The 14,844-nt window shown below is 41.1% G+C and overlaps 1 protein-coding gene across 3 annotated transcripts in view; it reads right to left on the bottom strand.

Moving 5' to 3' along the window:
- lnpa (limb and neural patterns a) overlaps nucleotides 1-14,844 on the bottom strand; it is a 149,199-nt gene that overhangs the window by 27,187 nt on the left and 107,168 nt on the right. For all 3 annotated transcript variants that reach the window (XM_038789344.1, XM_038789346.1, XM_038789345.1), the window contains exons 8-11: nucleotides 9,370-9,421; nucleotides 5,290-5,508; nucleotides 2,915-3,020; nucleotides 2,619-2,689 (exon numbers count right to left, since the gene is read on the bottom strand). In XM_038789344.1, coding sequence (XP_038645272.1) covers nucleotides 2,619-2,689; nucleotides 2,915-3,020; nucleotides 5,290-5,508; nucleotides 9,370-9,421 — 448 coding nt within the window. The remainder of the gene's footprint in view (nucleotides 1-2,618; nucleotides 2,690-2,914; nucleotides 3,021-5,289; nucleotides 5,509-9,369; nucleotides 9,422-14,844) is intronic.

The following is a 14,844-nucleotide window of genomic DNA, read 5'->3' as shown; positions in this document are numbered from 1 at the left end:
ATGGCTGTGGTTGGTAGATGTCATTTTTCTTAACCCCAGGACATCACTAAAATTTCTCAGCCCAATCATAGAATTTACAGTCCAGGAGGCCATTCAGCCCGTCGAGTCTGCACCGGCTCTTGGAAAGAGCACCATCCCAAGGTCAACACCTCCACCCTATCCCCATAACCCAGTAACCCCACCCAACACTAAGGGCAATTTTGGACACTAAGGGCAATTTAGCATGGCAAATTCACCTAACCTGCACATCTTTGGATTGTGGGAGGAAACCGGAGCACCCGGAGGAAACCCACGCACACACGGGGAGGATGTGCAGACTCCGCACAGACAGTGACCCAAGCCAGAATCGAACCTGGGACCCTGGAGCCGTGAAGCAATTATGCTATCCACAATGCTACCGTGCTGCCCCCAATCATCTTCAGCTATTTCATCAATGACATTTCCTCTAACATAAGATCAGAAAAAGGGATGATCACTGATGGTTGCAGTGTTTTGCAGTCCTTCAGATAATTAAGCAGTCCATGTGTGCATACAGGAAGTCCTGGATGATATTCAGCCATTGGTAAATAAATGACAAGTAACATTTGTGCCAGATAATGACCATTTCCAACAAGGAAGAGTCTAACCACCAGTGACCAGAAACTTAACTAGAACAGCACATAAACACTGTGGCTACAAGGGGTTGGACATTCTCTGGTGACTAACTCACATCATGACTCCCCAAAGCCTTTCTGCCATCTACAAGGCGCTAATCAGGAGTGTTGTGAAATACTCTCCACCAGACTGGACAAATGCAGTTTCAACACTCTCAAGAAGTTTGGCATCATTCAGAACAATGCAGTCCTCTTGATTGGCAACCCAGCCACAGCCTTAAATATTCACGCTCTCCACCTCCATTGCACAGTGGCTACATAGTACAAAATATGCTACAGCAACATGCCAAGGTTTTCTTTGACAGCACGGTAGCATTGTGGATAGCACAATTGCTCACAGCTCCAGGGTCCCAGGTTTGATTCCGGCTTGGGTCACTGTCTGTGCGGAGTCTGCACATCCTCCCCGTGTGTGCGTGGGTTTCCTCCGGGTGTTCCGGTTTTCTCCCACAGTCCAAAGATGTGCAGGTTAGGTGGATTGGCCATGATAAATTGCCCTTAGTGTCTAAAATTGCCCTCAGTGTTGGGTGGGGTTACTGGGTTATGGGGATAGGGTGGAGGTGTTGACCTTGGGTAGAGCGCTCTTTCCAGGAGCCGGTGCAGACTCGATGAGCCGAATGGCCTCCTTCTGCACTGTAAATTCTATGATAATCTGACATTTTCCAAGCCTGTGACCTCCAATGCCTTGAAGGAAAAGGGCATCAGGCAAATGTGAACACTTCCATTTACAAGCTCCCCTTCAAGCCACACTATTCTGATTTGGATAAATACCACCATTCCTTCAGTGTCACTGAGTCAACACTTGACACACAAGTTGTGACGATTCAAGATTCAGCTACTCAAATTCCAGCTTCTGCAGGGTCATTAAAGTTGGGCAATAAAAGCGGACCCTACCAGCAAAATCCATATCCCATGAATAAATTTAAAAAGGTTGAAGAATAGTAATTGTAGATACAATGTGAAAACTGACCGAGAGTGATCACAGCTTTCATAAGTCACAAGGAAAGGTTTTGAGGTTACTTGTCTGGAAAAGTTGTTTACAGTGGATCAGGAGACATACAAAGAAGAATGCCGCCAGACGTTGTAATGGAACGAACAGGCGTAACATCATAGACCGTTACTGTGCTGGGAATGGAAAATACATTAGAGGGCAAACACAAATGTAAGATAATCATAAAAAAAAATTAAAGAAGCAGATAGAAAGATGTTCTTTACACAGAGGGTGGTTAGAATGTGGAATTTTCTACCAATAGCATTTGATGAGGTACGGGTCATAAATTATTCCAAAAGAAATTAGATAATGGTTTTGAAAAAGAGCATATAGCTATAGTAAGCTGGAGAATGAGGTCAGAATAGGTAGCTCATGGAGAAAAACAAACACTGGCACAGATTTCAACAGGCCAAATGATATGCTGTGACAGTCTAAAGCATCCACTGATCACCAAAGTAGAAAGGTGAGGGCAAGGCAATCAAAAACATAACTTCCTTTCTCCCTTCCCCCAAAACTAGAATCAAAGGGCAGCACAGTGGCGCAGTGGTTAGCATTGCTGTCTCACGGCGCCAGGGTCCCAGGTTCAATCCCGGGTCACTGTCTGTGTGGAGTTTGAACATTCTCCCCGTGTTTGCGTGGGTTTCACCCCCACAACCCAAAGATGTGCAGGGTAGGTGAATTGGCCATGCTAAATTGCCCCTTAATTGGAAAAAATGAACTGGGTACTTTAAATTTATATTTAAAAAAAACTAGAATCAAGTTGTCAGAGGCTGGTTCAATTTTACCCACAAAAGGCATTAAGATGCACAACTAAGTGAATATATTAAAAAAAATTAGGAACAAAATCAATACAAAAACAGTTTATACATTCAACGTTTCATCTCAACCAAAGTACTCAATTTACAAGGTCAACTCTATATCCCCTAATTTTCACATTATTCTCCATATAATTTTCAGTTCAATACAATCATTCTTACCGACATATTCAAATTCTTCTTTCAAGGCCATTCCATTATGGGAAAAGCACTGCTGACAAATAAGTGCATATCTGTGAAGATTAAAAATAAAGTATGAGCATTAAAAAGCCGCAATTAATTAGCTCCTCAGACGGTCAAGAATAATTTCAGGATGTTCAGTGACCCTGAGCAGAATTTATTCACATCATCCAAAAATAAATCAAGTCATTGCTAGATATTGCAATACTACTTTTTGTACTAATATATGACCCAACCAATTCCACACACAACCTCAAATAATTTTGTTTTAACTTGACCTGTTCTGTGGTCCATCACCAACTAAGTATTCAATAATTCGATCAACAGTTCCTCGATCCCGAGGGAGGATTGGTCTTGCTAGGGGTGGACCGGGAGGATGAAGGCCTGTTCGTCAAAATAACAAAAGTTAAACATTGAGTGGAAGCTATTGTTCAAAGACAAATGTTCAATCTATTAAATTACATTGCAAAGTGTTCCAAATATATCAACACTAAGTACTAATGAACATATTTAACTAAAACATGAAATGTAGTTAATTTGATGCAAGTAAACAAGTTAAGACTTTTTAAGATCCATCTATATGACGAACTAGAGGTCGGTAGCTGCGCCAACATGTACAGACGACTGCTAGAGGAGGCAAGGGCACCTCTGCACAAGACACGGGAAAAGTGGGTGGAAGAGCTAGGTATGGAGATCAGGCGAATTCCACCTCCTCATGTGCAGGGCTGAGCCTAACGCAAATAAAAGTAGTGCACAGTGCGCATTTGGCCAGAACACATGTGAGCGGGTTCTTCCCGGAGGTGGAGGACAAATGTGAACAGTGCCAGGGGGGCCACACCCACATGTTCAGTTCTTGTCCAGACTTGACGGGTACTGGACCGCCTTTTTCGAGGCCATGTCCAAGGTTGTGGGAGTGAGGGTGGAGCCATGCCCACTAGTGGCCAAGTGGTGGCCTACGGGGTATCAGAACAGCCAGAGCTCTTTATGGGGAGAGGGTCAGATGCCCTAGCCTTTGCCTCTGATCACCTGCCGGAGACTCCTGCTCAGCTGGAGATCAGCAGCGTCACCCAAGGCTGCAAACTGGCTGTCTGACTTAGCAGAATTCCTCAAATTGGAGAAGATAAAATTCACCATCAGAGGATTGGAGGAAGGTTTCCCCAATACATGGAAGCAATTTACCAACCTGTTCGAGAACCTGTTTGTGACCAACAACCAATAACAGAAGGGTGGGAGAAACAGACAAAGGATGAAGAGAAGGGAGGGTGCGGGTGCGTGAATACAAGGGAAGATACTATCCAGAGTACAGGGGAAGCAGGGCAGAGCAACCAAAGGGTACCGAAGGTTAAGAGAGCCCATGGGTGCAGCCACGGCAACAACAACAGGGTAGACTGGGTGGCTGCAAACACGAGCCTGGTATGTTTTAATACCAGGGGTCACATGTAAATAATCAAACAGTACGGTTATGGTAACCGATTACTGGGATCCAATGTTAACAGGCCTCATAGCTATATATAGGTTTCCTATGTATTCATATCTGGTTACTGTTTTCCCTTTCGTCGTTTTATTTTTCTGCTTGTATTTTTTATTCTTTTGCCTTTTTGCAATGTCGTCACAATCAAATGCAAAAAACTATAAAATATTTTTCAAGAAAATCCATCTATATCCTTGTGTAATTTTAGCGCTTCAGATGTGTATTCAACCGTTATTTTCTTAATTCCCTGGATCTTACCAATGCAGAAAGCAGTCAGTAATTCTATAAGTTACCTTTTACTAAAAATAATTGTTGATTGGATATTTAAGCCACAATATAAACTTGCTACGTTTATCCAAACTTTGAAGAGTATTTGTTATCTTAAAATTCAGAAAGGTTGCATCATAAAAACCGCAGTCACCTGGTATAGTCATCAACATTTTTTAACCTAACTTCCAAGTTATTACATTCAGGGGGCTGCATGGTCCTACAGTGCACAAATACAAACAAACTTACTGCTGCTTTGAACTTTTGCCAGAAGGAAGCACAGAATTAATAACTTACGGAGTTCCAATTCTCCTGAAACAGGCATTACTTTTTCTGCTGCTGCTCAGGCCAACAGTAATTAATATAATTAAACATCAAGAGTAATTATTGCAAGATGACTGGTCATTTTTACAAAACTTGGCAAGCTCTCAGATACCTGCTGGTTATTAATTTACTACCATATGGAAGCCCTGTGGTTCAACATTTTTTGTATTTAATTGATTTTTGGTCTGTTGAATGATGTAGAAAACATGAGAGAAAAGTACAAAATGCCGTTGGTGTATTTGATAAGTGAAATAGTAACAGCTTACAACATGCTTAAACAGAACAGTTCAAATTTTTGTATGAGCTCAGAAAGCTAAAGTGGCTTAATGCTTTGCTGACAAAGTTTTATTGCCATTTATACAGTAGAGCTGTAATATTTTAATAAGCTTAGTTAGGGACTTTTAAAGATATGAGATGCCAGCTGTGAATGACTAATGGCTAATTAAATATGGAAGTTTAATTTATCGGCTCGCTGACTCTGAAAATGTAGAAAATAAAATGTCTTTCATTTACAAAGAAAATTATCTATTTTATTGATAATTTGAAGATAGTATTAAAAGTCACGTTTAAAGTCAAATGCTTTTATTTTACCCATTCCAGGCATAGATGTAGCTGGAGGCATCGTCCGCCTCGCAAGTACAGGTGTGTGTGAAATGGACTGAAAAGTCTTTTCGGGCGGTCCACCAGGAGCTGAGGTGCTAAGTTGTGGAACAGGTGTGGCAGTCTGCAGAGCTTGTGGATTTCCCGGTTTGAGGTCCTGTGGGGTAGATGGAACTTGACCTCTCTGAGTTGATGTCCTCTGGCGAAGTTCTAGAGAGAGAAAACGCCAAATTACTCTCAAATGCACTGAAACGGTGTAATCAATGCATCTATCATCAGAGCAGCTAAGGCTCATTTGAAGAAACTAATTCACAAAACTTCTGTTTTGTTTGGTTTTATCATCAGCAATCAACTTATTTTACTCAACATAAATGCTGCCATTCAAAAATTGTCACTTCTGTAATCCTTTTGGATTGTTTTTACAATTAGACCCATTAAATGTATGTTTTCCAGTTTAATAATTATTTCTCAATTACAAAAGCAATTCAATAAACCATCAGTGATTAACTGTTTTTTTTAAAAACAATCTTAAATAATTAATGTGAAGTTACAAAATCTTAATTCCTTCAGTCGGTTCTCCCCTTCAGACAGCTTCTTCCAGAGAGCTGATCACCATAGTTTTGGATGGGAATCCACTTCTGATAGGAATCTAAAGCAATAGCTGCATTGTTTTACAAAATACATTTTATTCAAAACCTCTATTCTAAATCAAAGGTTAATTCATTTACTAGCTATCTTATTGAATCAATTTAGTGCAATTCACAGCTAATGACAATAAGTAGTTACATGAATATCAAGATTGGGTGACTAAAAATATATTTAAACATTCTTAACTCACTCATTAATTTCCTGTGCCGTTGCTAAATAAGGGCATAAATTGGGAAGTAAATCAAACATAATTGAAGACCGAGCACTGTTCAGGAGTAAAATTGGAAACTACAAAGAAAGGAGATTATAAACGTTTGTTTTTTTAAAGATAGTTTAACTATGTACGACAATAGTACTCAAACCTCAAACAAATACAGTCTAGATCACCTTGACTGATTCGTGAATTGGATGATGCTTTCCCAGAAAATCTTGGACTGAGTTTGGAACAGAATGATCATTGCAAATTATGAAGAGGTTGAGAGGCAAAGATTTGTGTCTTGGGAATTTTAGAGTTTAGCACCCATGCAACCAAAAGGTGTAAATGGTGGGGTGAAGGAAGTAGGATGTATCAGAGGGAGGATGAACAGAAGGCTAGATTGAAGGAATGCAAAATTCTCAGAGGATTGCAAGTCTGAGAGAGGTCAGAAAGAAATGGAGGAGAAAGGGATTTAGGACGAATTCGCATAAGAGTATGAAGATATTAAAATTAAGGTTTTCGCGTTTTGGTGTACTATAGTTTCAGTCATTCTATTCCATGAAATATTGGTCCATTGTGATCACCTGAGCAACTAAAGCAGCTGTTGTGAACATACTAATTTATCCTACCAATTTAAGAACATCGAGGTAAATAGAGTATTAAAAAAATGTTTACGAATTGTATATTTAAAAAACACTGATATTGTTGTATTGTCCCATCGGTTTGGAGCCAATAAATCCTCACATCAAATGGGCTGTTTTTGGCCATAATGCCATTAGAATGCACTGTGTGAAATAAAATAAATTCACACTCCTCAATACAAGCCACCTGATAGGCGTTCTGGTACCCGTTTTCAAACCAAAGACTGCAAAAACATTATGAGACCTGCCAGTGGGCAATAAAAGTGCAGCAAATTTTATAACATAAGACAGATGAAGAAACAGTACGAGAGAAATAGTTTAATTCTAATTCAAGTAGTGTGAGCAAATTTGGGCAGCAGGGTAGCATGGTGGTTAGCATAAATGCTTCACAGCTCCAGGGTCCCAGGTTCGATTCCCGGCTGGGTCACTGTCTGTGTGGAGTCTGCACGTCCTCCCCCTGTGTGCGTGGGTTTCCTCCGGGTGCTCCGGTTTCCTCCCACAGTCCAAAGATGTGCGGGTTAGGTGGATTGGCCATGCTAAATTGCCCGTAGTGTCCTAATAAAAGTAAGGTTAAGGGGGGGTTGTTGTGTTGCGGGTATGGGGTAGATACGTGGGTTTGAGTGGGGTGATCATGGCTCGGCACAACATTGAGGGCCGAAGGGTCTGTTCTGTGCTGTACTGTTCTATGTTCTAAATACGCGAGGGACTATCGTTCTGTCGACAAACAGGGGTGCATTATAGTGACACCACTTTTCACAAGAATGGAGATGATTGGTTAATTTCCCAGTATGTCACACCTGAAGACCACACTGTCAGAAGCAATTAGGATTGATTGTCCACAGATCAATTGTAATATGAAACTATTCTCCATTCACTGCGTTTTGCTGGAGAAATCACTCTGCTTTTATAGGAAAAGTTATTGCAGTTTTGGTCACAAGTCTCACTTGCTACTGCTCATCCAGATCGTTTCAAACAGATTGTAAATATACTTTGTTTGTTTTGCTGTTTGTTGAGTATTTGCTGTCAATACACTTCCCTGCAAATCCTGTCACAAGAAAAGCCCCATCTCCAATTCTTTCAATGGCATAATGGTGTCAGTGTAGACACAAAAAGATGTTGGCCTTGGATTCCATCCCCCTGCCACTGAATTTTCAGCTTGTTACAATTCTAAAGTTTCGAAGATTGTGATGTTTTGAGGCTGCGACTTTAAGGTAAAATTAAGGGGATCATGTGACCTGTTTTGAAGCCTGACTGTTAGCAAGTCTCAGTAGTTTTGATTAAGCGATTGATTTGCCTGAAAAATAATTAATTGATTAGCAGTCATGTTGGGACATTGAGGACACCAAGGGTATTATAATCGCTGGCTTTTAAAGCAGACCAAGCAGGCCAGCAGCACGGTTCAATTCCCGTACCAGCCTCCCCGGACAGGCGCCAGAATGTGGCGACTAGGGGCTTTTCACAGTAACTTCATTGAAGCCTACTCGTGACAATAAGCGATTTTCATTTCTTTTTATATAAGTGAAAGTCTCTTTAGATCAATCAAGGTATCAATATGTTGAAAGTAGTTGTAAGCATGCAAGTAGTTGAAAATATGAAAGTATGAAATCAGTCATATATTTTCTGGTATCCTTCAGTTGGTAATTTTATATTTGTGCCTTAATTTTCCCCTGGACCAGCATTGGTTAAGAGAAAGGACTAGCATTGCTTTCTTAACTCCTGACATGAAAAAACAAGTCACCATCTGCCAACTGCTTGAGCAGAGGACAGGATATACATTTTACAGGGTACAACCAAGTTCAAATAATTACTCTAAGTTCAAAAGCCAAATTTTGGAACACGTTTTGACTATAACTCGTTTATATTCAATGTCATGAGTTAGGTAACAGCAAATAACACTGCTTCCGACTAGTTTACAAACTGTTTTCAAAGATATTTTCCCAAGTAGTGACATTCTACATAGGTTGAAAGAATGGATTTTAAAAATTTAGTAAGTTTTGCTGTAGCCAGATTTCTACTGGTAAGGATGTGCAGCCATAATAATAATAATCTTTATTGTCACAAGTAGGCATACCAAGTAAAATTAGGGTGCGAACAAAAAGCCCAGAATTGGTGAAACAGAGAAATCCCATAGGGATTTAGAACTGGAGAAAGTTTCAGAGAAACGGATGGGCAAGGTTAAGGAGGGATTTGGAGGGGAAAAGGCTCGGTGCAAGTTCAGAGTTAAAGTTGAGCTGAAGGTTTTGACGGATGGAAGATGGGAGGCTGCCAAGAGAGCATTGGAATAGTCAACCATGGGGGTAACAAAGGCCTAGTCAAGGGTTTCAGCAGCAGATGGTCTGAGATGGGGGCAATCAGTGTTCTCTAGTCAGCATTTAGCAAAACAGATTACTGCTGACAATGGGTGATGCATGGTCTTGCATAAGGTAAATATTATGCACAGTAATTTTAAAAACGTATCTTTCTTTCCTAACTTTCTGCCTCATTTGGATAAATAAGGATGCTGTTACAAGCTATCAACAAAACGTAAAGTGTGCTTGTGGATTCACAGACAAGAATATATCGCAAACTCTTGCATTTAAAGCTTACCTTGACCAGGTCTCGGGGTAGCTGGCATTCCAGAAGTCAACTGATCAAGTTCCTGTCAACAGAATTATTAAAATGTAATTTATGCTTCAAAATTATGTTACAGTATTACTTCCGATACCTTAAATACACTTAGATCGAATTTGTCAATTCCATGTTAGATATCACAGCCAAAGAGAGGGAAATTGCTATTAATCAGTATAAGCTGGCTTCAAACCAGGTTCAAAAGTCAATACATTATACTGACCCACTGCACTATCCAGTTCCTTTAAACTGGTAAAATATTGGACTCGAGGTAGTTTCCTTGAGCCAAGCAATTTAACAAAAACATATGCCAGGAATCAATTAAAACTTCAGTTCTCTATTACTACATTTCTCAAAATATGTATGCAGTATGGTGCATTTTGGTTTAGGGTAAGTCCGGGCATGTATATGCTATGCAAAGTGACATGCTTAAAGCTGTTGAAATGGGTGGGGAAAAAGATCTTACTTCGTTGAAGGTTTATGCCAGTATCAAGAGACGGGAGTGAAAAATGAACACAGGGCGGAATTTCTGTCCATTTCCGCTGATAGGATCTTCATTTCTGTTGACAGAATCCCCCTTATCTTGGGGTTTCCAACAATGGGAAACCACATCACCAGCCAATGGTGAGCCATCCCTGCTGATGCAGCACACAAGGAGGGGGGGGGGGGGGGGGGGTGGGGGGGGGGGGTCCAGCCCATGGTGTTAGACTGCATCTCCAAAGCAGTTAAATGTAAAGCTTGAAATACAACATTTATAGAAAATACTTGGTAGCGCAGGATGCAGTGGATTAAATAGCATTGTCTGACACACGCACGCACGCACACACACCCTGAAGGATGGGAACTCAATGCCCAAGGGGTATTCAAGGAGGTGGGGTAGCATTGCTGGTTAAATGAGGATAGTAAGGAAGGACATTAGCCTGGACGATGTGTAATTTGGATGGGTGGAGCTGCAGAACACCAAAGGGCAAAAGGAGATTAGTGGGAGTTATGTAAAGACCACCAAGCAGTAGCTGTGAGGTTGGGGATGGCATCAAACAAGAAATTAGAGATGCATGCAGTAAGGGTACAGTAGTTAGTATGGGTGACTTCAATCTACATATTGATTGGGCTAATCAGACTGGTAGCAACGCGATGGAGGAAGATTTCCTGGAATGTATAAGGTGTGATTTTTCTCGACGAATATGTCGAGGAACCAACTAGAGAACATGCCATCCTAGACTGGATATTATGCAATGAGAGAGGATTAATTAGCAGCGTGTCGTGCGACATTCTTTAGGGAAGAGTGACCATAATATGGTAGAATTCTTCATTAAGATGGAGGGTGATGCAGTTAAGTCTGAGACTAGGGTCCTGAACTTAAAGAAAGCCAATTTTGATGGGTTTGAGACGTGCACTGGCTCGGATAAGCTGGCAAAGGATACTTAAGGGGTTGACCACGGATAGACAATGGCAGACATTTTAAAAATCCGTAGGTGAACTTCAACAATTGTACATCCCAGTCTGGCACAAGACGGGGAAGGTGGCTCAAACATGGCTAACAAGGGAAATCAGGAATAGTGTTAAAGCCAAAGAGGAGGCATATAAATTGGCCAGAGAAAGCAGCAAACCTGAGGACTGGGAGACATTTAAAGTTCAGCAGAGGAGGACAAAGGATTGAATTCGGAAGGGGAAAACAGAATACGAGAGCAAGCTTGCAGAAAACAAAAAAAAGACTGACTGCAAAAGCTTCTACAGATATGTGAGGAGAAAAAGACTGGTAAAGACAAATGTAGGTCCCTTACAGTTAGAATCAGGTGAATTCATAATGGGCAACAAAAAAGGTGGCAGACCAGTTGAACAAATACTTTGGATCTATCTTCACTAAGTGGGACACAAATAACCTTCCGGAAAAACTAGGGGACAGAGAGTCTAGCATGCAGGAGGAACTGAAGGAAATCCTTATTAGTCAGAAAACTGTACTGGCAAAATTGATGGGATTAAAACCCAATACGTCCCCAGGGCCTGATGCTCAGCATCCCCGAGTCCTTAAGGAAGTGGCCTGAGAAATAGTGGACGCAATGGTGATCATTTTCTGCATTCTAGAGACCCTGGAAGAGTTCCAATGGATGGTGGGTAGTTAATGTAACCCCACGTTTTAAAATAAGAGAGAGAGAAAACAGGGAACTATAGACCGGTTAGCCTGACATCAGTGGTAGGGAAAATGCTGCAGCCAATTATTAGTGATGAAATAACTGAGCATTTCGAAAGCGGGGGCAGGATCAGTCCAAATCAGCATGGATTCACTAAATGGAAAACATGCTTGACAAATCTTCTGGAATTTTTTTGAGGATATGACCAGTAGATTGGACAAGGGTGAACCAGTGGATGTTGTGTATCTGGACTTTTAAAAAGCTTTTGACAAGGTCCCACACAAGAGATTGGTGAGAAAAATTAAAGCTCATGGTATTGGGGGTAATGTATTGACATGGATAGAGAACTGGTTGGCAGACAGGAAGCAGAGAGTGGGAATAAATGGATCATTTCAGAGTGGCAGGCAGTGACTAGTGAGGTAATTCAGGGACCCCAGCTGTTGACAATATACATTAATGATTTGGACAAAGGAATTGCATGTAATATCTCAAAATCTGCAGACAACACCGAGCTGGGTGGCAGTATGTGCTGATAGGAGGATGCAAAGAGGCTGCAGGATGACTTGGACAGGCTGGCTGAGTGGGCAAATACTTGGAAAATGCAATATAATGTGGGTAAATGTGAGATTATCCACTTTGGTGGCAAAAACAGGAAGGCAGATTATTATCTGAGTGGTGGCAGTTGAGGAAAAGGGGGAGTGCAATTAGACCTGGGTGTCACGGTGGAACAGTCCCTGAAGGTTGGCATGCAGGTACAGCAGGCGGTGAGGAAAGCTAATGGCATGCTGGCCTTCACAGCGGGAAGATTTGAGTATACGAGTAGGGATATCTTGCTGCAGTTATACAAGGCATTGGTGAGGCCACACCTTGAGCATTGTGTGCAATTTTGGTCTCCTAGTTTGAAGACGACCATTCTTGCGATTGAGGGCATCCAGCAAAGGTTCACCAATCTAATTCCCGGGATGGCAGGACTGGCATATGAAGAAAGACTGGATCAACTGGGGTTGTACTCACTGGAGTTTGGAAGAATGAGGAGGGGGCCTCATAGAAGCATATAAAATCCTGATGGGATTGGACAGGCGAGATGCAGGAAGTATGTTCTCGATGTTTGGGACATCCAGAACTAAGGGTTACAGTCTACGAAAAAGAGGAAAGCCATTCAGGACTGAGAGAAGGAAGAACTTCTTCTCTCTCAGAGTTGTGAACTTGCGGAATTCTCTACCACAGAAAACTGTTGGGGATAGTTCATTGGATACATTCGCGAGGGAGCTGGATGAGCCCCTTGCGGCTAAAGGGATCAAGGGATATGGAGAGAATGCGGGAGTGGGATACTGAATTTGCTCGATCAGCCATGATCATATTGAATGGAGGTGCAGGCTCGAAGGGCTGAATGGACTACCCCTGCACCTATTTTCTATGTTAATAACAAAGTGAAGTATATTTACACAGGAGTGAAAAATCAAACTGATTTTAATCATGACATGATCTGGCAATACAGAAATCAGATATGAAAAGCAGTGAACAGATTATATATGGACGCATAGATAAAGGCATCCTCATTCTGATTTAACCATATATATTGATCCAAATTACACAGTAATGTCCACTTAAAATGAAAGATCGTGGAACTATTTACGAGTATTGCTTTCTTAACTCCCAACACCAAAGTCATCCACCTGACAACTGCTTGATATGTTGCTGGTATACAATAGCTGCTGCATTCCAATGTATTGCAACAGTCACTGCATGTTAATAGTACTTCATTCTGTTAAGTACCTTGACACATTTAATAATCGACATGGAAATACAACAATATTATCCTGCAGCAAACAATATATATATATCTTTTTAAAGTGTCTTTGGTTCATTTATGAAAACTAAACTGGATGTCCAACCCCCTTTATTAGTTTACAACTATGCAATTTTACATCGATAAGACACTCAATTTTCCATTGAAGGCTATCTTAATCTCATTTTGATCATTTTTGACACAAATATGTACATGTATCTCAGTGACCAGAAATGATACTGTATCAAGATGAATTCTGACCAAAGATACCTTCCTTGCATATACTTTATCATTTGGCTCAACATTATATTGACTGCTGCTCTGCATTGGTTCGACAAGTTAGGCTGAATTCCACTAAAAAAACAGAGGCTTCTGAACTTCATTTTAGCTAATTCAACACCATGCATCAAGTATGTGGTTGATATTTATATAGGTATTCTGATCGATCAAGATGTTTGTACTGTAGTATTAAATTAACCACTTTTCTTCACTTTTAAAACAACATCTATTGAATGGATTAACAGGTTCCTTCACATTTTCCTCTGCAACGATTATAAACTGTAGGATAATTTAAAATGCTTACATCAGCAGACAATAGGAATCATTCAACTGAAAGATGAAAAAAAAAGAGCTTGTTCCCTGTACAGCAGCCTAATGGCTATGGTACTGCACAAACAACTCGGAGGTCATTTAAGAGCCCTTCCTGTTTATTTCCTTTGCTCCCATTTTATTTTATTATTTTTGGTTCATTGACACATATCGGAATGTGCCTTTAAGCAGAAGAGTGCTTGCCAGGACAGTGTGCTCCTAGGTTTTGTATTTTGGAGCGGGGAAACCAGACTCATCATAGCAACTGAAGTCGAATTGGTTGGCTAACTGGAAACCGTTGGGTTGACCAGGGACGATGTTTTGCCTGACAACAGTCCGTAATTGGTTCCTGTGTGATGCTTCCTGAGAGAACCTGCCAGAAACCTCTTGGAAGAGGTGCTGTGTTTTCTCCCTTGCTCTGCTGCCTATTGACTGCTGTCTCTGTGAGTCTGCAGTGAAGATAATGACAAGCTCAAGGAAAAGAAAGTACCCAACTGAAGGTCTAATGTTGAGAAAAAAACTAGCTGGAAGACATCCATCTGAATCAAAGATCCTTATTCTTTTATTTCATTCTAGTTTTTTTACCTCTCAACCACAATTTTCCCTCTGCGTTGTTTTTTGTTTAAAATTTAGAGTGCCCAATTCATTTTTCCCAATTAAGGGGCAATTTAGTGTGGTCAATCCACCTAGCCTGCACATCTTTGGGTTGTGGGCACGAAACCCACACAAACACGGGGAGAATGTGCAAACTCCACACAGACAGTGACTCAGAGCCGGGATCGAACCTGGGACCTCGGTGCCGTGAGGCAGCAGGGCTAACCCTCTGAGCCACCGTGCTGCCCTTCCCTCTGTGTTGTTTGTCTGCATGCATCTGTAGAGAATAGAGGGAGTTAGAAGGGGGTGGGGTGGAATCAGACAGTGGTTAGCCAGTTTTCTTTTTGTTGC

Source organism: Scyliorhinus canicula, chromosome 2 (assembly GCF_902713615.1).
Source record: "Scyliorhinus canicula chromosome 2, sScyCan1.1, whole genome shotgun sequence".
Taxonomy (NCBI): Eukaryota; Metazoa; Chordata; class Chondrichthyes; order Carcharhiniformes; family Scyliorhinidae; genus Scyliorhinus; species Scyliorhinus canicula.
This window is presented reverse-complemented; position numbering and strand designations above follow the sequence as displayed.